The sequence below is a fragment of the Melanostigma gelatinosum genome (genome assembly GCF_949748355.1).
Source record: "Melanostigma gelatinosum genome assembly, chromosome: 22".
In the NCBI taxonomy this organism is placed as follows: domain Eukaryota; kingdom Metazoa; phylum Chordata; class Actinopteri; order Perciformes; family Zoarcidae; genus Melanostigma; species Melanostigma gelatinosum.
In genome coordinates this window covers 16,910,269-16,935,504 of record NC_136655.1, presented here as the reverse complement: position 1 = coordinate 16,935,504, position 25,236 = coordinate 16,910,269, and the positions used below count along the sequence as shown (strand labels likewise).

The window sequence follows — 25,236 nt, the reverse complement described above, 5'->3', positions numbered from 1 at the left end:
ATCTGGCTTTCTAGCCTGTAGGGACAGAAAGACAGCAACTGTCCTCAGCTCTCCATCCTGTCCCACATCCAGCTTGATGACAGGAGGACAGGGTGTCTGCTGAGAGACTGGATGCTTTTATTTGTAATAACAGCATTGATCGGGCCCTCGCAGCTGTGTCCTGTGACCATCAGACACTGCGTGCACGAGCTCGACGGTGTCCCAAGCACCTTGTTTTTGAGCAGAAACAATAGGAAGAACAATAGGTCCATTGCTCTAACTGCGTCGGTGCTCGGGCCCTGATTTATCTGTAATCTTACACTGTTTGTGTTTCACTGGGTTCTGCAGCTACTGATACAACTCCAGCTAAAGTATCACAACATCACGATCATCCCGGGTTCACTGTGTCCTCGGGCTCTACGTAGGGCTGGGCGATATGGCCTAAAAAAAAAATCTCCGATTTTTTTACAAAAAATCCGATTCACGATTTTAAATCGATTTTTTCCCCCAAAAAATTTTGCAGATGACAGAAGCTGTTGAAAACAATTTTTTATTTTATTTTGTGATGATTTTTCCTCGTAGGTTGATAAAAATAAAGTGCAAACAAAACCTGAACATTGTAGAAAGGTGCCTGTAGTATAGAAAAAGTATTTGGTCACTCTTTTGTTTCCCTGAATCATTTAAATATAAAATTAAATTAAACATAACATTAAATGGCATTAAATAGTAGCCTTCCATTGTAAACAACTGTCTGTGCAAATGTAACTTTTTACAGTAAGCTTTAACTGAATACACTGATACAAACACAACATGAAATAAAATGTATGTGACCCTTTAACGTTCACATTTTCAAAAGTGCAACATCTGATCTAACATCAACATAACATATTTTGCACAGTAAATAAGTGCATGTAAACAAAATCAAGTGCATTCACAACATAACCAACAGTATTAAACAGTAAACATTAAACAGTAGTGCATGTTTTTCCTAAATATTCTTTGCCAGGAAGACAAGCCTGTCTACTACCTCTGGCTTCAGGCATGCACGGTGGCATGTAACAATGCCCCCCCCCACACTGAAAAGCCTCTCAGAGGGGGCACTTGTAGCTGGCACAGAGAGGTATTTCTTTGCTAAAGTACTTAGCCGTGGAAAGTTCAGTTGGTGACGCTTCCACCAGTCAAGTGGATCGGTGTCTGGGTCAACCTCAGGGGTCAGGAGGTAAGTTGTCAGTTCAGTCTGTATTTTATCTGCCTCTGACTGGTTAGGAGATGGCACAGGCGCATTCAGTTTGAAGTAGGCAGCCAAAGTCATTTTTTTCTTTGGTGGACGCTGCTCTCCTTCGCACACCTGCTTAGCTGGACCAGGCTGCTGTGGTGTATTCTTGTCAGCAGGAGCAGGTAGAGACATGAGCTCATCGACAGCCCTTTTTTTGACTTGTTCCACCTTGTCTGGGTCGATATAGGCTGTACGGAACCTTGGGTCCATCAAGGAGGAGATGTCCAAAAGTTCCTCCTGTACAGCGTTGCTGTATTTGTCGTCGAGGTAGTGCATTATTTTTGTTTTTATTGTTGCTGTGAGCTCTGTGTCTTTTTCCACTGGCTGTAGGAGACTGGTTTTGAACAAATGGAGCACCGGTTTAATACATGAAACGCTCACGTATGACTCCCCTGAGAGTGCGTCTGTAAAATCTTGGAGGGGTTTGACGGCTTGATTAATGGATTCTAAGACTTGAAGATCTTGCCAAGTGGGCACAAGATGGCGACTTTTCTTGTCCGCACCCAAGACACGGACGATGGCTCTCTCCTGTTCCAGAAACCTCTCGATCATCTTCTGGCGGGAGCCCCATCTCGTCGGGGACTCTGTAACAAGCTGATGAGAGGGTAACCCCAGTTCAGTCTGTATTTCAGCCATTCCTTTTCTCTTCAGCCAGCTGTAAGAAAAGGCAGATACAGCCCTTTTGCAAACACCAACGGCTCGATCGACCCGTGGGTCCTTCACACCATTCTCTGTAAAAAAAATAAAAAAATAAATACACAAGCAAAACATTTTTGTGTAACATGACCTACAATCACAAACTTGTCTTTTTTATGTTTTTACATATCCGCATGCTACCCTAACCCTATTAATGTACACAAGAGCATGCACACAAGTAATTATAGTTTTGTATTTTTTCTGTTAGTTTTCATTTTTATTTAGTTTTTATGTTGTGTTTTATTACAGACACACACACACAGAGACAGACACTGACACACACACTGACAGGACCGTGTACCATAATTATGATTAATCATGCACATTTGTGTAAATACTGGTATAATGCATCAATTACATCATGCAGCTGCTAATATCACTTGATTCTTACCTATAGCGCAGTTCAATCTGTGCCCAAAGCACTGAAGGCTGGGCCACCCATTTTCTCTCAGAGCTTTGAGCATGTTCGTGCCGCTGTCTGTCGTCATGCAGGTGAGTCTGTCCTCAGCCAGATTCCACGAGCTTAGAGAGTCTTTTAATCCCTGGGCAATTATTTCGCCTTTATGCTCATCAGGAAAGTAAACCGTTTGCAGGCAGACGCTTCGCAGAGTCCAGTTGTCATTGATGTAATGCACCGTTAAACTTAGATAAGGCTGCATCACTCTGCTGGACCACAGGTCAGTTGTTGCGGAGTAGAACGACATCCCCTCCAGCTCCGCAGAGATCCTTTCGCGTGTACTATTGTACAGCCGAGGCAAGGCAACGTCAGAAAAGTGTTTACGGCTTGGTAGCACGTACCTGGGGTCCAAAGCTTTGAGAAGGTGAATAAACCCCGGCTTTTCCACGGTGTATATGGGCACCATATCTTTTGCGATATACATCGCGACTGCATCCGTGATGGCTTTCCACCGGGCACTCTTCTTCTCATGCGGAGTACAGCTGGTGAATGTCTCCAAAATGCTGGGTCGTTGTTGTTGTGAGGTGGTCGCGGCGGCGGCGGCGGCGCTTGTGCTCCCGTCCTGCTGCCTCCTCAGGGTGCAACATTTCTCCCACTCGGCGGCATGCCTCTGTTTGAGGTGCTGCATTAAATTTGTTGTGCTGCTTGATTTTGTGGCAACAGCTTTTAGACAGACCTTACATCGTGGTTCTGTTTGTTCTGTGTCAGATGACACGAACCCGAACCATTTCCAGACCACCGAAGACACATTCTTCCCTCTCTTAAAAACGAGAGGTTCACTGCTGGCCGCCATTGTTCTCGTTTGTAAACAATGCGCGCGCACTCTAGTACGGGAACCCCACGTGGGGGAGGGGTGGGGGCGATTTTCTCGATTTTCAATAAAACACATCGCCTTAAAGCACACATTCGAATTAATCGATTAAATCGATTTATCGCCCAGCCCTAGCTCTACGGCAGACAGCAACAGTTCACGTGACAGACATTGTTTTACTGCTTCATTTGTCATTGAACATAGAAATCCAACTAGTGTGAAACAGCGGAGGGTCGATGCTCCGGGTCACCAGCTGCCTGTGTGTGTTTAGACTGTACAGGAAACTCTTCAGGAGGAAACCTGCCCCACCCAGCCAACGACCCACTTAGGACCTCGTCCCAAAACCCCCACTGCACCCATGATACTGCAGAGCGAGTCAGAAGTGTGGAAAGAGAGCGCGAGCGCGCGCACACACACACACACACACACACACACACACACACACACCTGTCCTTGCTGTCCCAGTGCTATTAGCATTGCTTGTTATGGTGGAAACACCTGCAGAGTGAAATGTCCTTTTCTTCTCCTTTCTCTCCCTCCGCTTCTTCATTTCATCTCCTCCTGTCTGTCTCTGCATCGTATGATCTGTTCACCTCGCACGCACGAGATAAGATTAACTGGACTATTTGTGCTCCTACTTCCCTTTAGTGATCCATCTTGTTACATAAAGACACACACACACGAAACTACAAGTAACGCTGGATGATAGATGGATAGATATATACTGTATATATGTATATACATATTTGCCTTCTGAATACAGGTATGAATCAGAGCAGCCTCTGTAACCTGAGAGACAATCTATTGGGCAAAAAGAGAACATGTGCTCTCTCCGCAGCTCATGAAACTTCATATTGCCGTGAGCGCATGGAACAGTTTACAGAGAACAACGAGCAGTTGGGGTCATGTTTAGCTTGGGTCACATTTGAAATGGTAAGTGGTTTGTACTTCATCTCTTCCAACCACTCAAAGCGCTTTAACACTACATGTCATTCACATCCATTCATCAGGACCAACATTCACACACCGGAGCAACAGACTACGGGAGCAACTTGCCCAAGGACACATTGCCTCGGTGTCCTGGAGCCGGGGATCGAACCGCCGATCCTCTGATTCACAGTCGCCCAACTCATGTGCACTCGTTTCTTCACTGCATCACACACTAACTGAGACCTTGTCTCCTTCACTACATTACACACTAACTGAGACCTTGTCTCCTTCACTGCATTACACACTAACTGAGACCTTGTCTCCTTCACTGCATTACACACTAACTGAGACCTTGTCTCCTTCACTACATCACACACTAACTGAGACCTTGTCTCCTTCACTACATCACACACTAACTGAGACCTTGTCTCCTTCACTACATCACACACTAACTGAGACCTTGTCGCCTTCACTGCATTACACACTAACTGAGACCTTGTCTCCTTCACTGCATTACACACTAACTGAGAACTTGTCTCCTTCACTACATTACACACTAACTGAGACCTTGTCTCCTTCACTACATCACACACTAACTGAGACCTTGTCTCCTTTACTGCATTACACACTAACTGAGACCTTGTCTCCTTCACTACATTACACACTAACTGAGACCTTGTCTCCTTCACTGCATTACACACTAACTGAGACCTTGTCTCCTTCACTACATTACACACTAACTGAGACCTTGTCTCCTTCACTACATCACACACTAACTGAGACCTTGTCTCCTTCACTACATTACACACTAACTGAGACCTTGTCTCCTTCACTACATTACACACTAACTGAGACCTTGTCTCCTTCACTACATCACACACTAACTGAGACCTTGTCTCCTTCACTACATTACACACTAACTGAGACCTTGTCTCCTTCACTGCATTACACACTAACTGAGACCTTGTCTCCTTTACTGCATTACACACTAACTGAGACCTTGTCTCCTTTACTGCATTACACACTAACTGAGACCTTGTCTCCTTCACTGCATTACACACTAACTGAGACCTTGTCTCCTTCACTACATCACACACTAACTGAGACCTTGTCTCCTTCACTGCATTACACACTAACTGAGACCTTGTCTCCTTCACTACATTAAACACTAACTGAGACCTTGTCTCCTTCACTACATCACACACTAACTGAGACCTTGTCTCCTTCACTACATTACACACTAACTGAGACCTTGTCTCCTTCACTGCATTACACACTAACTGAGACCTTGTCTCCTTCACTACATCACACACTAACTGAGACCTTGTCTCCTTCACTACATTACACACTAACTGAGACCTTGTCTCCTTCACTACATCACACACTAACTGAGACCTTGTCTCCTTCACTGCATTACACACTAACTGAGACCTTGTCTCCTTCACTACAGTACACACTAACTGAGACCTTGTCTCCTTCACTACATCACACACTAACTGAGACCTTGTCTCCTTCACTGCATTACACACTAACTGAGACCTTGTCTCCTTCACTACATCACACACTAACTGAGACCTTGTCTCCTTCACTACATTACACACTAACTGAGACCTTGTCTCCTTCACTACATCACACACTAACTGAGACCTTGTCTCCTTCACTGCATTACACACTAACTGAGACCTTGTCTCCTTCACTACAGTACACACTAACTGAGACCTTGTCTCCTTCACTACATCACACACTAACTGAGACCTTGTCTCCTTCACTGCATTACACACTAACTGAGACCTTGTCTCCTTCACTACATCACACACTAACTGAGACCTTGTCTCCTTCACTGCATTACACACTAACTGAGACCTTGTCTCCTTCACTACATTACACACTAACTGAGACCTTGTCTCCTTCACTGCATTACACACTAACTGAGACCTTGTCTCCTTCACTGCATTACACACTAACTGAGACCTTGTCTCCTTCACTACATTACACACTAACTGAGACCTTGTCTCCTTCACTGCATTACACACTAACTGAGACCTTGTCTCCTTCACTACAGTACACACTAACTGAGACCTTGTCTCCTTCACTACATCACACACTAACTGAGACCTTGTCTCCTTCACTGCATTACACACTAACTGAGACCTTGTCTCCTTCACTACATCACACACTAACTGAGACCTTGTCTCCTTCACTGCATTACACACTAACTGAGACCTTGTCTCCTTCACTACATCACACACTAACTGAGACCTTGTCTCCTTTACTGCATTACACACTAACTGAGACCTTGTCTCCTTCACTACATTACACACTAACTGAGACCTTGTCTCCTTCACTGCATTACACACTAACTGAGACCTTGTCTCCTTCACTACATTACACACTAACTGAGACCTTGTCTCCTTCACTACATCACACACTAACTGAGACCTTGTCTCCTTCACTACATTACACACTAACTGAGACCTTGTCTCCTTCACTACATTACACACTAACTGAGACCTTGTCTCCTTCACTACATCACACACTAACTGAGACCTTGTCTCCTTCACTACATTACACACTAACTGAGACCTTGTCTCCTTCACTGCATTACACACTAACTGAGACCTTGTCTCCTTCACTACATCACACACTAACTGAGACCTTGTCTCCTTCACTACATTACACACTAACTGAGACCTTGTCTCCTTCACTGCATTACACACTAACTGAGACCTTGTCTCCTTCACTACATTACACACTAACTGAGACCTTGTCTCCTTCACTACATCACACACTAACTGAGACCTTGTCTCCTTCACTACATTACACACTAACTGAGACCTTGTCTCCTTCACTACATTACACACTAACTGAGACCTTGTCTCCTTCACCCAGACATCAACACCACCTTCCCTTCACTCACTGGTCTTTCCTACAGTACAACAATACTATTGATGGACAATATGGATAAATCATTTTATGTTGTAATAACAATATATATATCAAAATATAGTACATTCTCTGGACAGTCCATAGAATAACTTGATGGGAATGTGTGCATTTCATCCAGTGAACTAAATACCTGAAAACAAATGATCTGATAGTCCTGATCATTGATTTACCCACAATGATGTAATATGACCAGATATATGAATGAATGGCGACACCCTATGGTAAAAAAAACTGAGGGTTGGCAAACTTCAAGCATCTCAGTGTGTGTAATGTTAGCGTTTCACCCATCTATGTCTGACACAACAGCTTCTGAATGAATCAGTTTCAGAGTCAAGTTATGGTCTGAAGGAACTGATGCATTTGTTCCCCTGTAGCAACATGGACACGTGTTAAATGCACTGCTGTGTTGGAGTAACTGTCCTCAGCTCTACATCCTGTCCCACATCCTATTCTACAAGAGAAACAAACTGCCAGCTGGCAGCATGCAGTACTGCACGCACACACACACACACACACACACACACACGATAATTGCATCAACACAGTGAACTTTGAGAGCAACATCAAGAGGCAACATTCATGAACAACTTTGTTCTCTTGTGAACCAATGTGTAGTCTAGAACAGATATCACTCTTGTTTCATTTGAATTAGGCGATACAATGCTGGATTATGATTGGATACAGGTCCAACATGTTAGACGCCATAAGCTCAGACACTGTCGTCAACGTTCTGTGACAGTGATGCCTCTCATTGTCCCTCCTATTCCAGCTCCAGTGAACCAGAACCATACCACCGTGTTTCCTCTGCCTGTACCCTAAAACTACTTCTATTCCATTTCTATTAGATCTGTCACTAGCAGGTGACAGCTGTCGCTCAAGATGACAGATCCACAGAGTTTCCAGCAGCTCTGATCAACACAGGAGTGTGGCCTTCTTCTCTTTAGCTCCACACCCAGTGAGTGTACTTAGTTACACCAGGACTGTGTAAGACAACTAATACTTTTGCTGATTCATCACTATTTTTCTGTTGAATGATCCAATACTGATTCTAACAAATTCTAAGATCCATTTTTACGTTGGTTTTTATAACTTTTAGCAAAGTTATATTGAAAAGAGAAGAACATCTTCCTCAGAGCGCTGCACACACACCAGGAGAACCTCACTTCTTGAGCTCCATTAGGTTTCACACAGTGAGTCACAATCAGCTGTGGATGCAGTGAGTTGTGTTTTCTTGTATGCGTATGCATATGGTAACTTATGGTAACTTTGGGAGTACCACTAGAGTTGAAAACAAACGTCTAAGTTTGCAGCAGAGTGGATAAGGTTAAAATGCTAAGATGTTCGACAGACATTTTTCTGGTGAGCTCAGATGATGGGAATGAATTACAATATACTCTGCTTGATTAAGTTTGGTGTTCCAGATGTTAAGGTTGTTCCTCCAGCTTATTCTGGACGTGCAGTTGTGAACTTTCCTTTTTCTTCCCTCACTGACACGTGTGTGTGTGTGTGTGTGTGTGTGTGTGTGTGTGTGGCCAACAAAATGTGACCGGCAGAATGGGAAATATGAGAATGATCAGCCGGTCACCGGTCATGACCGATCAGCTGAAAACCGGCCCGTCACGACAGGAGTCACATGACCAAACTTTTGCACACAGCGCCTGCTGCTGAATGATGCAGTGGTAATGTAGACATTTTGGGAAGTCTGGTTCACCTTTGCATTGCGCAATGAAGCCTGCATGCCGGCCCGTCATGGCGGGAGCCCCGTCTGTTGTCACCGACACCATTTCCAACGGAACCTTTTTCTCCACGAAGAAACTAGTAAACAGTCTCGTCTATAGCCGAGCAGGGATCCAACCCTCCGAGGCGCGCGAGTATCTTCGGGCGCCCGCGTTCAAACCTCTAGTCTGGGTCTGCGTTGCCTCGCCTCTACCCCTACCCCTGCCACCCAAGAGTTGTTGCCCCGCGGCCTGTTCCGAGGACTGACGGACCTGACGATGGGGTGAGCTTGCGGCGCGTCCGGCGCCAACGGGAAGCGCACGCTATTCGGAACCTGAAAACCTAGTGCGGTGCGGCGGCCTCTTCCTGGCTGTCCGCCGTGCGCCTCCGGGTACCCGACTCTCTTACGACAAGAAATATTGTCATTTTAAAATCTACAATGATGCAAGCATTTTTGATTAAAAATGAACAGCAACTACAATTTTTAGACGGAGCTCCACGGTGACTTGTGCTATTTTTAGAACATGCCTTGCGGGCGACTCACGTGGTCCCTGCGGGCGACCAGGTGCACCGCGTTGGCTACCTCTGCTTTAGAGGGGCTGGAGACCAATTAAAGGACAAACGAATGAACGGAGAAACAGACATTCTAAAGCTCACTGACTGGTGTCAGCCATGTTGTTATCCAGCCTGACATTACCAATATTTACTGTATTGTATCCAACACTACACATCCATAACATCCCTTAGTGTTCTCCAGCATCTCCACGCTACTGCAACAGCTGCAGCACAGCACATGTCAGGGGTAGATAGAACCGAGCAGACATCCTGATCTACACAAGTAGAACCTTTCAGATCACTCTTTGACAAACCTTTGCACTGAGTGCTTCTGAGGTGACGTATGAAACAATCCAACGTGTTCTTCTTCAGTTTGTGAGCAACAGTAGCATACAACAACACACAGCTACAGTACATTATACCACTAATACGGCACAGAGGCAGCTCTGTGGATCTACTGGTTCACATCAAACTAAGTGGAAGTGAGAGTCACATGTTCATCATTTCCATATTTTGTAGAATTTGATGTTTACAGCATAAGAAGCAACCACAACAGCCGAGTGGTGAAAACAATGTGGAAGTTGCAGTTCCTCTAATAGCTCATAGATGTTCCACAATAATCGGACTACATGGAAATGAAAGAGAAGACCGCCATGTGCAATACTTCAGTACTTCTTATCAGAGTCCAGTCTGCATCACCGAAAGTCACGTTGCTACAGCGTCACCAAATATAAGCTGATAGCCCCATCAGCTCATTGACCTGAAGACCTGAAGAGCATGACGAGCCAGATGAGCATGAATAGCATGAAGAGCCAGAAGAGCCATGAGTTTGAGCTTTTGTTGTTTTACACTATCAACAGTTCTGACAGCATTAAGGCCCAGAATGTCCCATCAGCATGGTTCTAATATGCCTCTATTCATTATGCAGATCTTTCCTGTGTACAGACATGAAACCTTTATATTTTATAAAAGCTGTACCAGCAGTACATGTACAGAGACACTTAATAATATCATCTCTGAGCAGCCCAATCACTCTAGCAATGAAAAGCATACGGGATGCGTTGCTACTGTCGTGACTGGGCTGTACCCAATAGTTAAAGCTGCATTCATAACGTGGACAATGGAATTGTAAATCAACATTCGAATGCATTTCTATTCATTGAGTTTAAACGCAGGGATTGTTTCCGACTCGTGAGATCCGACATTTCCAACAAGTCTGAAAGTCAACATTTATTGAAACATGGATTTTCTAAAATTCACAACATTTTTTTCCCTACGAAATATTCTTCTTCAATCTGTATTTGTTGGAATTTAACCTTTCAAAGACAATTTCTTCACTGCGGTCAGAAACCTGTTGACGCACCGACGAGTTATCTTCACAAAAGAACGTTGAACTGACTAAAAAACACTTCATCGATCACTTCTGGACAATTGAGGATATTACTGGTGATGATTTTTCATTTTTTTGAGGGATGATGTCAAAGCTTTATTAAAACCTAAATAGAAACTGTGGATGTAAAAAATAAAACAGGACATTGGGTGCTGCCCAGGTAGTGAGTGTGCCACAAGCCTGTAAATAGGAGGTGAGGAGCCAGAACAGTAGCTGTTGTTCCATTGATGGGCTACAGTTAGGAGGCTGTTTCTATTGATTGACATGTGTCTCACTATGAAGGACTCTCTTTTGTGCAATGCAGCATTGAGCAGTAACGCCCAAATGGGTGACATCAGTTCCTTCATGCTGTAAACAGGTTTTCATTTCATTAACATGCTGGGCCTTGTTCACCTAAGTGAAAGTGAGCAATATTCTAAAATGACAAATGAGAAGCTTCCATGTTTCATACCAAGCCAAAACGTCTGTGACTTGCTTTGGGGGAGTGCAGGAGCAAGTACTGGCCGTGCAGAGCTTCACACCTTAGTAGGACTTTCAGGTTTTGGTAATCACAGAGAGATGTTTTGAAAGGCCTTCGGAAGACATGGCAGCTGCCCTGAACAAGGAGAAACGTGCAACCACTCAACTGAAAATATGTCCCAGTGCTCCATGTTTCAGTTCTCCCTGAAACAGCAGTGGTTTGGGCTGAAGATGCAGTCGTCACAGAGCAGAAAGCAAAGGCCAGCAGTGTCTCTTCCTCATATTCCACTGGAGCTTTGCACGCTCTGAACCCAGGATTGCGTCAATGTTGAATCAGTGTGGTTTCAAACCAAATGCTGAGTCTGAAGAGTTGCCAAGTGATGACATTTCATCATCTGATTCACTTTACTCCAGAGTGGGCATCATAACAGCAAAGCAACACGTTGGCAACTCGTGTTGAGAGGAATCCGCACAGGCTTTACAATGCAACCGAGGATGTGAACACATTCCAAATGGACGCTTGAAGATCAAACAAAGACAGGAGAAGTGTGACCCCCACCCTGAAGGGTTTAGCCTGGGGAGGGCAGCAGTGTCCTGGTGTAGAACAGCCAGGATTACAATAATGAGCTGGTAGAAGAGTGACTGAGCAGGAATTTGGGAGGAATTTGAAGAAGTGATGATGATGCAATGTTGTTCAGGGAATATGAGACTGGGACCAATTGTTCACAGTCAAATGCTGCTCATTGTATTCAAGAGTAAGAATGTGGTAGCATGCATCCTTAGCCTGCAGTCCAGTGTGAGTCAGACAATCCCAGAGGAGCACCAGTGGCTGTCCGATCACACCTAACGTCCTCTATCCCATCCTCACTGTCACTAGATGCACACTGTTACCAGAATGTGTCTCAAATGACTAATTCTGACCACTTTCCCCCCGAATCACAAGTCATGTAGTTTGACTATGTTCAGAGAAAGAGAACATCTTTGTGTTCCACCAAACGACCAGAGAGGAAGCTTGTGCTACTGTTCTGGAACATTGATGAGATGGTCCATCAACTTGGTCAGAGAAGCATCATTTACATTCACTGGACACCAGAGCTGTATGTAACTCTATAACAAGAAGCAATGCCTGCTGGTGGAGCACATGTCCAGTCCAGATTGGGGTTGTGTTGTTGCATAAAGCTTTGGGCTTGGATCAGTGTGAAGAGAGAACTGATGTGTTGCATTATCCTCACTGCTCTGAAATAAAGCAAAACTCCACCTTCTCAAACAGGTTCAGTGGGCTCAGGTCTGAAGCAGCAGCTCCACTGCATGTTACATACGTTTTGGTAATTTCAATGATTGCAAACTTGTTGAGGGAATTAGCACCAGTTGAGTAAAGCACCAACTAAGATGATTATTACTGCATTATTGTGCAACTATGTGGATCTGTGTGAAAACTAATATTGCTTTTATTTGACGTTACTTTGTGGTACATGGTACAGTCTCCTCATCAAACCAGCAGAGAAGTGCTGGTCTCTGGCTCTACTGTGAAGCTGGATGACTGCTGTTTGCACAGCAGTTAATGACAACTTCAGGCCAGAGGTTGTGGGGGGGCAGTGCTGACGTTTCTTTGCCCGTGGCCCTCTGACATTGTTAATCCTGCCATGTCATGCCTCCCTAACTGCCTCTGAACGGGCCCTGGTGTGATCCCAGCGTGTCCTCAATGTGCCCTGGCTGCATTCACAGCTGTCCTCCGTCCACTGTCAGCCTCTCCTTCAGGTGACCGTCTGTGTTTGAACACGTGGAACTATTCTTGTCTATTTACATGTCCCTGTGCATGCATGCATACACACCGAGTGTGCATACATACCGAGTGTGCATACATACACCCCGAGTGTGCATACATGCATGCATACCGAGTGTGCATACATACCGAGTGTGCATGTGCACATTCTGCATGCATTCATTCATACCAATGAGCAGCGGTTCTGCGCTATTTATAGAGCAGCTATACTAGCTCACCGTATGTGTCAGCAGCTGCTCTCAAAATGGCCTCAGAATGCACGAGTAACAGCAGGAAGACTGTGTGGGAAAGTAAGTAGGTAGAACGAGAGCGAGAGAGAGAGAGAGAGAGAGAGAGAGAGAGAGAGAGAGAGAGAGAGAGAGCGAGAGAGAGCGAGAGAGAGAGAGAGAGAGAGAGAGAGCGAGAGAGAGAGAGCGAGAGAGAGAGAGAGAGAGAGCTGCAGGGTATTTTTGTTGTCTAACAGGTCCACAAAATATACATGTACCCAGATGTGCACATGGAACTGGAGTTGCTAATAGTACTGGAGAGGTGAAACACACACACACACACGTGCAGAACCCCAACAAGTAGAGCCTGTTCAGCACAGCAGAGCAACGTCTGAGTCACACTCGCTTGTCAAACTTGTGTCCACTGACAGTGAGGACTTGTTCCTGAGCAGATCCCTCTACTGGAATGTGTTTGTGTGTGTGTTAGAACGAGGGGAGAGAGAGACTAAGAGAGGGGGGGGAGGGGGAGAGAGAGAGGTGAAGGGCAAGAGCACGACTGATTGAAGCAGTAAGCCTCAACAGCAGGGAGAAAAAGTCAAGGATATGGAGCTATCCATTCACTGTGTGTGTGTGTGTGTGTGTGTGTGTGTGTGTGTGTGTGTGTGTGTGTGTGTGTGTGTGTGTGTGTGTGTGTGTGTGTGTATACGCGTGTATGTGTGTGTTACAAAATGAGCAAACAGAGATATTAATGAATTCCTCCAGCAGGGCAGAGCGGCAGAGAGGTGGGCGTTGATGAGAGCTGAGGGAAATCTCTGTGCCTGCCGACCAAACAAAGCCGCCCCTCACCGCCGGAGACGGACACTCAGCCTGCCTCTCCCCCTCTGCATCCAGCAGCCTCTTCCTCTCTCTCTTCCATCACCATGCATTCCAACTCACTTGATGAAGCAGCGAGCTCCCTCGAACGTGTATCCTTCCTCCCATCCTGTTGGTAAATCTGTGAGGACAGGGGAGGGGATGAGAAAACACAAGACACAGAAACATAAGCAGCTGTGCACGAAGCTGATTAAACTCACACACACACAGCAATGCAGTGTCTGGACTACAAATAGCTCGTTTGGATTGTGCCCTTTAACGTCATCTGGCCCCCTCCCCAATAACCAGAGCAGATACTGTAGCTCCTCAATCCTTCAGTCTATACGTGCCCTGCTCAGCCTCCAGCTGTTTGAACACACTGCTGATCTGCATGTGATGATGCCTCCCCACCAGTCACCCCTCCGTGTCTTGTATTTTGGAACATCGGCTGTGCAGCGACACAGTTGTTGAAGCAGCCTCGGTGGCTCTACGTGTTCACAAACACTGTGTGTCTGCAGCGCCGTTCACTGGGAAATATGTCAAACGCCACTGCAGGGAATCGGCTCCGTAATCGGCTCCCGCCTACGTGACGGAACTTCTAAAAAGTGTGTCGCAAAGTGTCCAGGTGGAGCGAGCGGGGGGCGGGGGGGGGCGTGCGTAATGGTCCGTCAGAGGAGCGCAGAGAGGGAGCGGAGCAGAGGAGCTGTTGCTCTGCTGCAGAGAGAACAGATCTCCGCTCATCGTCTTCCGCGGCTCTCTCCGCAACTTGTCGCCCTTTTTCTACACCGTGACGCGTGGACAACCTCTCCCAGGTGCTGCGCGTGTGCGCGTGTTTTCGCAGAACAACACATTTTCTGATCGTTTACCTGGAGTCTTTCTGTGCCCCGTGATTACAGCCTCTCCAGTAACAGGATGCAGCCAGGTTGTGCTCTTTGCTTCTTCGCTGTTGGTGGAAGAAAACGGGGGAAAGGTGAACAGAGAACCCAAAAAAGACAAACGGGAAAAATGCGTCGGAGACATAAGCAGTGCGCATCCATGAATCCATGTGTCCGCGTCATATTTACTTGATGAAGAATATGCGTCCATCCCGAGTCACCCCATAACTCCAAGAAGAGGGGAGGCAGGAGAGCCAGTCCGGCTTAGGATCCGCCGCCATGTCTAGCTGAGAGCTCTACTACTCTGGTTACTCACAGGGGCTGGAGTGCGCGGTGCCGTGCCAAGCGCGCTCACGCACAATCCCTTGCGCGCTCTTACAAGAGATGGGAGCGCGCTTCGAGGATAAAGACACAAGTAATGATTTTCTGCCACGTGAGGGCAGGCAGTGGGCTCATTGTTGGAATGCTGTTAATCATTCCAACTATTGTTATCCTGTTTCTTTATTCCACTATTTGTGTTTTGCCACTGTGTCCACAATCTTCACTCTTCATGCATAATTTCTGGATGTAAAAGTAGCTAATATTGTCCTTGTCGTAGAAAAGTGACTGTGGAATCCCACAGATTTCCACATTTGACACAGAAGCCGTTAATTGAGAGGAAAACCAACTTTCTGCTCCATAGAGACCAATGTTAAATTTTGCTTCAAAAACTTATTCCACAGAACACGGTACCCCATTTCTAGATCGCAAGTTAAGCCACATTTTTTACACTACAGACACAATTTTTACAGGATCTGTTCGTCAACTCATTCTTCCCTTCAATTATTAATATTGGAGCAATAGGATATACGGTTATGGGAGTTTTGATGATTTGTTTGAGAGGTGTTTCCCTGTTTTATCTCCATGAAATGGCTTCAGGCACACAGGTGTTCGCGATTAAGCCAATTAGTGATGTTGATAAACACACAGACTCACAGACACACGCGCACATACACTCCTCTCCCTCTCTCTCTCTGTGTCTCTCATACATTCAGGTCTTAGGGATCTTTAGAGGTCTTTTCCCCCTCCTCCACCCCCCCCCACACCCCACACCCCATTTCAAAATAAAAGCCCCAGAGAGTGAATTCTAACTGAACTGCTTGTGATGAAGCCTGCCATTTAATAACCTCTGTTTATGTCTCAAACATGATGATTATGTCTCCTCTCCCCCTCCCTCCCCCACCCAGTCCCACCCTTTCAAAATAAAAGCCTCATGGATTAACTGTATTTAAACGTTTCGCTCAAAATTTGGCTTTTTTGTTGAAATAATGAATGCTCTTACTAATACTGCGACAACTACTACTACTGCTAATATTTCTAGTATTACCACTACTACTACAACTTTTGCTGTTGCTACTATTACTACTACTGCTACTGCTATTACTGCTACCATAACTATTATTTCTACCACTACTGCTATTACTACCACTACTATTATTACTGATACTACTACTGCTATTCCTGCTACTACCAGTACTAATCACCAGTGCTAATACTTCTACAGCTATTAGTACGACTGCTGATACTGCTACTTCTACTACTTCTTCTAATTACAAATACTTCGACGACAACTTCTAGTACTACTGCTACTACAAATATCACTACTGCTACAACTAGTACTTATTAAAATGCTACTCATACTTATACTGCGAATAATACTTCTACTACGACTACAACAAATATCACTACTGCTGGAATTCTTTTAAGCTACAGAAACCGTTAGAATATCAAAATGTTCAGCTCTTTCAGTAGAGGGGTGATATAACTTCATATTTGTAATCTTTCAACTTTTTGAATTATTCAGCTTTTTGCAATTTTTTTTTAAATTGGATATCTATTTTCAGCAATGTTTTTGAGATTCATTTCAGCTTTCAGCATTCCAACGCATTTTCAGCAGGAAATGCATTTTCTAGTTGTTTTTGTCAGACGGTTTTATGGTTGTGTGCAGTGGTGTATAAAGTACTCAAAAGCCATACTTGAGTTAAAGTAAAGATACCTTACTGGAAAACTACTCCAGTAAAAGTAAAAAGTCACCTATTAGAATACTACTTGAGTAAAAGTCTTAAAGTATCTGATATTTATTGCACTTAAGTATCAAAAGTAATTTTCTGATATTAAATGTACTTAAGTATTGAAAGTAAAAGTACAAGTAAATGCTGTTAATAAAAAAGCAAAGGGTCAGAATTTTGAGAATGATGAAGTTTATTCTTGTGCTGTGGCACCATGACCAAGGACATGGAGCTGTGTTGAACATAATTGGGTTGCTGTGATCCATCCAGGAGCAACAATGTTCAACACAATATATTGTACATAAGTATACTTTTGCATCTGCTATGAATTTATCATCATAATTCTCCGAAAAGCAATATGACACTATGAAGGAGTTGTAACAGTGCGTTTATAAGTATGCTCATTAGACTAGAGGATGTAGAGGCCAATGCATAATATTATGTTCAGCAAAACATATCCACTTGATGCATCAGGTCAGTGTTTAGAGAAAGGACGCCTGCCTTGTGAACTCCTGTGGGCCTGATTTGAACACAATAGACAAAGGTTTTGCTCAAGCTGAATCTGCAATTGGGCGACTGCTGCCATCATAACTCCATCTGATCATCCACAACATGACTCAAATATCAAACCATGATCAATACTAAAGCAGCACCCAAAGTAACAACCCAGTCATTACTTGAAACTGATAAATGTCCTGTTCATCTTCAAAAGAAGTTTTTGCGAGAATTCCGTCTGGCTCTTCTTGGGCTGAAGACTAGTCCTGCGATGCTAAATATCCTTTCACAGGCCACTGAGGCAGGTAGAGGTGTGTTCAGCTTCACAGACAGCTTGCACACAGCTGCGAAGGATTTCCCTAATGCTAACGCTAATGCTGCGCTCTCTCGGCTCCCGTCAATCCTATGGTGTCACAACTGTCAACACTTCCTCAGCTCACTAACTTGCTAGCGATCCACGGGTGTTGGTCTTCGTCACCACCGTCGTTTGTTGCGGGAGTAGCAGGTGCTTCCATTTCTGCTTCCATCATGAAATCAGTCATCATAGAGTGGAATTCTACTCAGCTAGCGTTTAGCATTGTCAAGAAGAATTGAGCCCACAGAGCTGCCTCGGTAACATGCTGGCACATTCAAGGGAGAGTCAGGATATAAAAGCACAAAGCATATACTCAGAATAAAGTGTAATCAAGAGATAAAGTGTATGAATTATATAACGAAATGTATAATCAATATGTAACGAATGTTTAATGCATAGAGTGATTTAACAATTGTAATAAGTGTTTAACTAATGTTATGTGTGACCGGAGCTGCGATAAAAGTGTTTTGTCAGAATGAGTTGGCAGAAATTGGGAACAGATGTTATGGGTGGGGTTAGGAAAAGACTGTCGCAAGAGATGAGTCATAGAGGCATGATACAGGATGAAGCCTGGACTTGTCCGGACATGTTCAGAACCCAACGCCCTCTCCAATGGGTGGGTGGATGAGATCATGTATTGAACAAGGGGGGCCGACAAAGCCCGAATGATGGATAAAAGGAGACATTTGCAGACAACGCACTGGGATTTCAACACGGGTGCCGTCCAAGTGCACCGATGAGGAGATACGGACGATCGTAACTGATGTATTGAGGACTTCGTCTCTGTTCACAGAAACAAGACCGCTGTTCGTGGACAATAAGATTTAAAGACGGAGGTTTTCCTCTCCCCACTGCTCGATTCTTAACAACTGGACAACGGAGAAGACGCAGCAGCCCTAGAAAGACTTTGTACTGAGTTTTGAGGACTGTTGAACGGACTTCGCTGCGAGAGCAGGAGGAGTCCGAGGGTCTGGCCAGACCTTCGCTCCTAACAACTCCAAAAGAACCTTTTCATCGCACCATTGAACATCCAGCTCCAACCGAGCCTTCTCGGCATCTAAAACTAATGAGTATAATCTGAGAAGAAAGTTAAGGTAACGAATCAAGTGTAGTGACATTTTATGTGAGCTGTAGCTTTAACCCTTGCAAACTAACTAAAATATAACCTGCAATAAATATCTAATCTGCATTTAAAGTAAATTTCTCAAGTGCATTCATTTGCTCAAGTAGTAAAAAGTTCCTCGTGGCAGTAAAAAGTTAAAGCCATTGTATGTCTAACAACTGAGTTCTGAAAGGTTATCCTAGAGACCGAATCCACTTAACAATCCCTTACGGTTTTAGAAAGAAGTAATCCTAGCCGTTAAAACCTAACCTGGCATTTACCAAGAGCACGGATCCATAAGAGGGAAGCTGCCATAACCGACGCGACTGGTGTGAGCGCCCGGGGCCAGGACTGGTCTCTCGGCCGAGCGCGCTCAGACCGGAGGAAGCAGGGTAGACGTCGGGAGTAACGGCAGTTAGAAGAGCCAGGCGAGTTCCCTCGCAAGAACACCAGCTCGACAATCTTTTAATAGAGAGCTGAGTCAGTAAGTAGCCCCGTATCGGGCCAAAAGTATCCCAGGATCTAACAACATATAGCATCCTGGGAATCAAAACACCGCGGCTTTGAGAGCACTTGTTTGCAATTGTGCATTAACGTGATGAACCAATGATTTAACTTGCTGCTCGGACCACTGATTCACCAAACCTGCTTGCTTGCAGTCTGTGTTCCATCACAGTCCCCGACGCTGCTCTCATGATTCATTTGTTTCTGAAGATAGATTTGATTTTGTAGCGAGTAACGAAGGTTTCAGGGGAAATGTATCGGAGTCAAAGTATCAGTTTTCTTTGCAAAATGTAGTGAAGTAAAAGTAAAAGTCAACAGAAATATAAATAGTAAAGTAAAGTACAGATACCCAAAAAAACGACTTAAGTACAGTAACAAAGTATTTCTACTTCGTTACTATACACCACTGGTTGTGTGTGACTACATAATAAACGTGCCCTAACATATATATATATATCTGATATATATATATATATATATATATATATATATGTATATATACATATATATATATCAGTGGTGGGCCAAGCTAATTTAAAACCAATAAAAATAGAAATCTTTGTCAGACGATAGCAACAATTGTATTTCAACCGCTTCTTTTGCTTTCCACAGACTGCATTCAACTAAAGCCTGCTTGAACGTGATTGGTCAATACTACTCTACTACTAGCTTCCGATGCTAAAATCTTGTCCCGTTTATAGAGATTAGGATGCCTGTGACCAGAGTACCTGAGAGAAAAATGCATGACTACGATATTTTAGTGTTGGTTGTGCAAAACACACTCAAAGATGATTAGGCCTGATAGGTGGGTGCAGGATTTGATTTGAGAGGGAAATTAGCTGCCTGACAAGCAGATTGAAAAAGATAACTACTGACAAACACACACACAAACACACGGCGTAGCTTGGAAGTCAGGGCTGTAATTCTTTCATTCGATTGCAGGTCATAATAGCAGTACAACTCCATTCATCTTCTGACCAATTTAATTAGACTCTGTGATGACAAGAGGGTTCCTGGAGGACGCCACATTATTGCTGAGAGTAATGATGATTTGGGCTTGTGCAGACATGTTTAATAAGCCCACTGCAGCTTTGAACTTGCATAATTACTTTCAGGTTATACAGTAGACCTGGAATGAAGCCTTACAGAATTCCAGGTCTATTCTTAGAAGGGAAAAATGCCAAGACGTTTAATGTTCAGTATTTAGAAAACAACAAAAATTGTAGATATTTCATTTTCACTTTTCAACCAGCCACTATTCCAAAAAGCACATACGCGAAAGCCCCACTTCATACCAAGTATATTCTAAGAGCCATTTACGTTGATTTGTACATATGCTTATGTTTATTCCAGATATCTGAATCACTGCCCACATGTCCATTTGTTCAGTGATTCAAATAGGTCTGGTGTTGTACTCAGCGTCAGCTGATTGGAGGTACAATCAACGAATTAGACCCCATGTCAAGGGAGTTCTGGACAGGACCCAATAGCACGACCATGAGACAGAAATTGAGGAAAAGAAAATACTTTATTTTAGAAGGTAGGGCATGCAGGATCGACGGTGTGGTTCTCCGTGGACCGATACAGGAAGACATGCAGGATTACTGTGTGGATCCTTTGGTCCGACACAGGGTTGCAGGCAGATCAACTGTGTAATGTCCCGTGGATCGACACCGGAGGGCAGGCAGATCAACGGTGTGATTCCTGTGGATCTACAGACAGAACGCACAAGCTTTCACGTCAGAGTCAAAACACCAGAAAAGTCTCCAAGAACACCAGAACAAGTCTCTAGATTTGTCACTCGTAGCTTTTGACAAAACAAGTCTCCATGAGGGTTTGGAAAGTCGCCAGATTTAACGAGAAAGTCGCCAAGTTGCCAACACTGGCACCGGCTAAATATGTCCCCAGAGCAACATTGGACGTAACAATGGTTCCTATCACATATAAAACCAAACAAAAATCCATCTTCATTAAAACAAGTTGTACAAATAATAATATATAAACAAGTATATTAAAGCTACTGCAGATGTAAAAACAAACGCATTTAACTTACCAGAGCTGCTGTTCACTATTTAAAGACAAAGTGCATCCTCCTTTCTTTGTTAACAAAGAGTTTAATCTCACGGTTGTTCAGTGCATCAGTGTGTTTTAGTTCCAGTAAGAAGTCCTTCTCCATTCATGGACACCAGTGAAGACAGTCGAGTCTCCCCAGTTGTATTTCTTGAATACGTTTTAATGTGTTTGAGGCTGAAAATGTCCGGAAGCAGAGCAACTGAGGGAGACAGGAGCTGTGCAATGAGAAAATAAGATAATGGGGAAATATATTTAGAAATTATAATACATGTAGTGTATTTAAGAACAAATATTAAATTATAAAATAGATATAACTTTGTGATTCTGTTTAGGCCAGCAGAGAAGGCCTTGCAGGCCCTGACGGCCGACCACTGTTCAAAGCTCTTTAACACTACATGTCATCATTCACCCATTCACACCCATTCATACACTGATGACAGGGGCTACCATACAAGGGTCTAATTAACAGTCATACAACATTCATACACCGTAGGCACAGCTACGAGAGCAAAAACTATTTCAAGTGTATATAACACATTAGGTGTCTGGAATATACTGTTTTTATCTCTGTCAAAATAGTTATTATTGGAGATAAAACTTAGCTGAATTTCAGTTGCAGGACCACGCCTCAGCCACTCGCCCGCTTCCGGCCACACTCCTATAAATACCTACCCACTCTAAGCCTCGGCTCGCTCGCGTTTTCCGCACTCGCAACCGGAACGCCACGCAGAGAAAACAAAAACCTTACCTCACCTGAAACATGGACCTGCCGTCCATCAGGCCATCCGACGATGACGACCAGTTCGCATCCCCAGAGGCCACCCGTACAGCCCAGAGAAGCACTCGACCTGCCGCCCACAAGACGCCGTCAACCGCCATCGAGAGGGTCCAGGCAGCTCAACGCCGCCAAACCCGCCGATCTCTACCACGCCGACCAGCTGCAGCGACCTCTCTCAGCGTCAAAGTAACGCAACAATGGAACGCAGCAACGGAACGGAACGCAGCAACGGATCACAGCAAGCAACAATGGAACGCAACAATGGAACGCAACTCAACAACGCAGCCACGGAATGCAGCAACGCAACAACGCAGCAACGCCAGCTCAAACGACCAGCACACGGGCAGGCAACCTGCTCCTCAGGAGGACTTATTTTGGGGATCTGTAAGGCCCGGGAGCCGCAGTGGATCCTCAGCTAAGCCTCCCCCAAACCGCTACTGGCTAAATCTCCATCAACCATTCCTCAACGCTCCAAATAATCGACGAAGGTTTGCCTTCGGCTGAGGCGGGGTCCTAGATCGTGAATTAAATAACATATCAGCTGATTCCAAACTTTTCCCGGCTGTACATGAGGAGTTTAAACGGAAGTAGAAGACACTTAAATGCAGAAATTTAAGCATATTAGGTAGCTACTACCAACTTTTGGTGATGTGGCTGATTCAGATACAAATACAGATCCTTTTGTCACAAACAAAAACACATACAGATAGTAGCTTTGCGTTCAGTGATTGGTTATGCTGTAGCAGCTGCTCAGTCTGTTCTCTGATCTGTCATGGCTCCACAAGCTGTTGCCCTAATGTTATGATGTGGTGTGTTCATGGACCCAAATGCACAGGACAGCAGAGTTCTTTCTCAAACCAGGATTATTTATTTCTCTCAGTCAACTGTGACTTTCAGCGGATGCACTGCACATTCTTCTATGTAAGACCTTCAGCACATTTCCATCAAGTTGATCTGAAAACGTGAGAGCAAACTCCTGAAACAGACCTGATCCTGGAGGCTTTGTGCTGCTCTGCTCGGTGCATAGCAAGTAGCTCATAGACGCTTCTGCACAAGAATCGCTGTGTTTAGATATAAATGTGTTTGTTCTTTTTGGAAGTCAGATGTTTGCTTGAACAGTCTCTGGAGTCAGCAGATTAAAGAATTCCACAAGAGTCACACAGCAGCTCTCCACTCCCTGCTTGGCAACCAGGAGGCTTCTTGAAGAAAACAGGCCGGTGACAGCCAAGGTCGGTGAGAGATTCATAACGCACTCCGGGGAAACCTGGAGCATTCAGACAGTTTCCATGGATGAGGGACACATACTTGAAGAATTGAACTGGCCAATGTTAAAATCCTCTTTTCTTCTTCCAGAACAGAGGGCTCTCTGAGAGAGCAGATAATAGTGGAATGAATGTCAGAACTGCGGATATTGGCTGTCAGTCAGCCTCCTTCAACTTTGAGACAGAGAGGAGGCCACGAAATGAAGGGAAAGGAGAGATGAGACGGGCTGAGCAAAGAAAAGATGAAAGCTGTTTGTCTGACAAGAGTCGTGGCACAGAGAAGCTGATATGTCCGGTCGCTGAATGTTGGTACGAGGAGAGACCGCATGAGCTCTTCAGCCCCTCTGTTGCGGCTTCCTGAGGCTACATCCACACTGATACCTTTAAAACTGAGTTTTAACAAACAAATACGATCTCCGTCCACACGGCGTTTCGGCATCGTTTTCTAAATGATCTCCGTCCAGACTAAAGCGCCTGAAAAAATATATCACGTGACTCTTCACATACACTGGGCGTGATGGTGCCGGTGTAAACAGGAAGTAGATTAGTTGCTAAGTTTAAAAAATACGACAGAGTGATAGAGTAGTCTTTAAGAATGAAAGGTCGTGTTTGATACCTAAGATCTTCCCCTGTAAACTAAAACACATTTTGTGGAAAGTTTTATTTTTTAGACTTGGTTACGACGCTGTGGGTCTTGCTCTATCTCTCTCTCTCTCTCACATAACAAATTTACATTAAAATGAACACTTACACATGTTGGGATCTGACCATGTGCTTTGAGACAAAGGAATCAGGCCTTCCTATTTTGCAGAGCAACCTGGAGCCTGATTTGGGGTTGATAGGGGCCAAACCCCCAATATAAACAATTTCACACATCCTTGTGAGATTCTGAGGTAGTTTGGTTGAGAGAACGTAAATACGAAAAACGAAAATAGCACATAAATGGCCAGTGATGTCACTGCTCCTGATCAGCTTGTGATTGATTGAGCTGAGCTTGCAACAGTAACAGTAAAACAGAAGAGAGGCCTCCTCAGCATGATGAAATGAAAACCTGAGCTTGCCAACTTGACAGCTGAATCATTTGAAAATTAGCAGGAGGGCAGCGACTCCTCAGGCCCCGTGGGAGTTTAGAGGGAATGCTTTTTCTCTGTTGCTTTCATCTGTCTGACTCTGCACACATCCATAAAGCTGACACACTGCAAGCTCCCACCTCCTCTGTCCACCTGCACAGGCTGCTCTGCTCCAGTATTCAGAGCCAGACCTACAGAAGCAATGTGCCATAATTCATAGATATCACACCAAATCATTTTGAATGTTATAACTTTTTGTGTGTCATACATGTATGAGAATTCATCGTATCACATCTGGCGAGCCTCTGCGAGGAGGACTCCCCGGGGACCGGCCCAAGCGGGGAGACCTTTCTTCTCTCACAGACTGAAGGTGCCATGAGCTCAACATAAAGGGAAGCAGAAGAACCTTTTCTGAATGTTCGAGTAGAACAGCCTTGGAGCCCGGGTGAAGATAGAGAGAGAGTGAAGATAGAAGTGGGGGAGGATGCAGATCAACAAGTAGGGGAGATCTGTAATGCAGGGGTAGAGCAAGCGCAGGTCACCATGACGTGCTGCCAGAGGCAGGATCAGGAGAAGACGAGTGGGGAAGGAGACGTGGTTGATCTGGAAACCCTCTAT

General features: G+C 44.6%; 2 protein-coding genes across 7 annotated transcripts in view; both read right to left on the bottom strand.

Moving 5' to 3' along the window:
- LOC306795995 (pleckstrin homology domain-containing family A member 5-like) overlaps positions 1-15,238 on the bottom strand; it is a 227,039-nt gene extending 211,801 nt beyond the window's left edge. For all 6 annotated transcript variants that reach the window (XM_079294750.1, XM_079294754.1, XM_079294751.1 and 3 more), the window contains exons 1-3: positions 15,121-15,238; positions 14,923-14,999; positions 14,141-14,198 (exon numbers count right to left, since the gene is read on the bottom strand). In XM_079294750.1, the coding sequence (XP_079150876.1) occupies positions 14,141-14,198; positions 14,923-14,999; positions 15,121-15,212 (227 nt within the window). In that variant the 5' untranslated portion in view covers positions 15,213-15,238. The remainder of the gene's footprint in view (positions 1-14,140; positions 14,199-14,922; positions 15,000-15,120) is intronic.
- LOC306795996 (E3 SUMO-protein ligase ZBED1-like) lies at positions 505-3,280 on the bottom strand. The gene is made up of 2 exons (XM_079294756.1): positions 2,343-3,280; positions 505-1,986 (listed from the first exon to the last, which is right to left on the bottom strand). Exons 1-2 carry the CDS (start codon positions 3,199-3,201, stop codon positions 968-970), a joined length of 1,878 nt encoding a protein of 625 aa, XP_079150882.1. The 5' UTR covers positions 3,202-3,280; the 3' UTR covers positions 505-967.
- Positions 15,239-25,236: the final 9,998 nt, after the last annotated feature.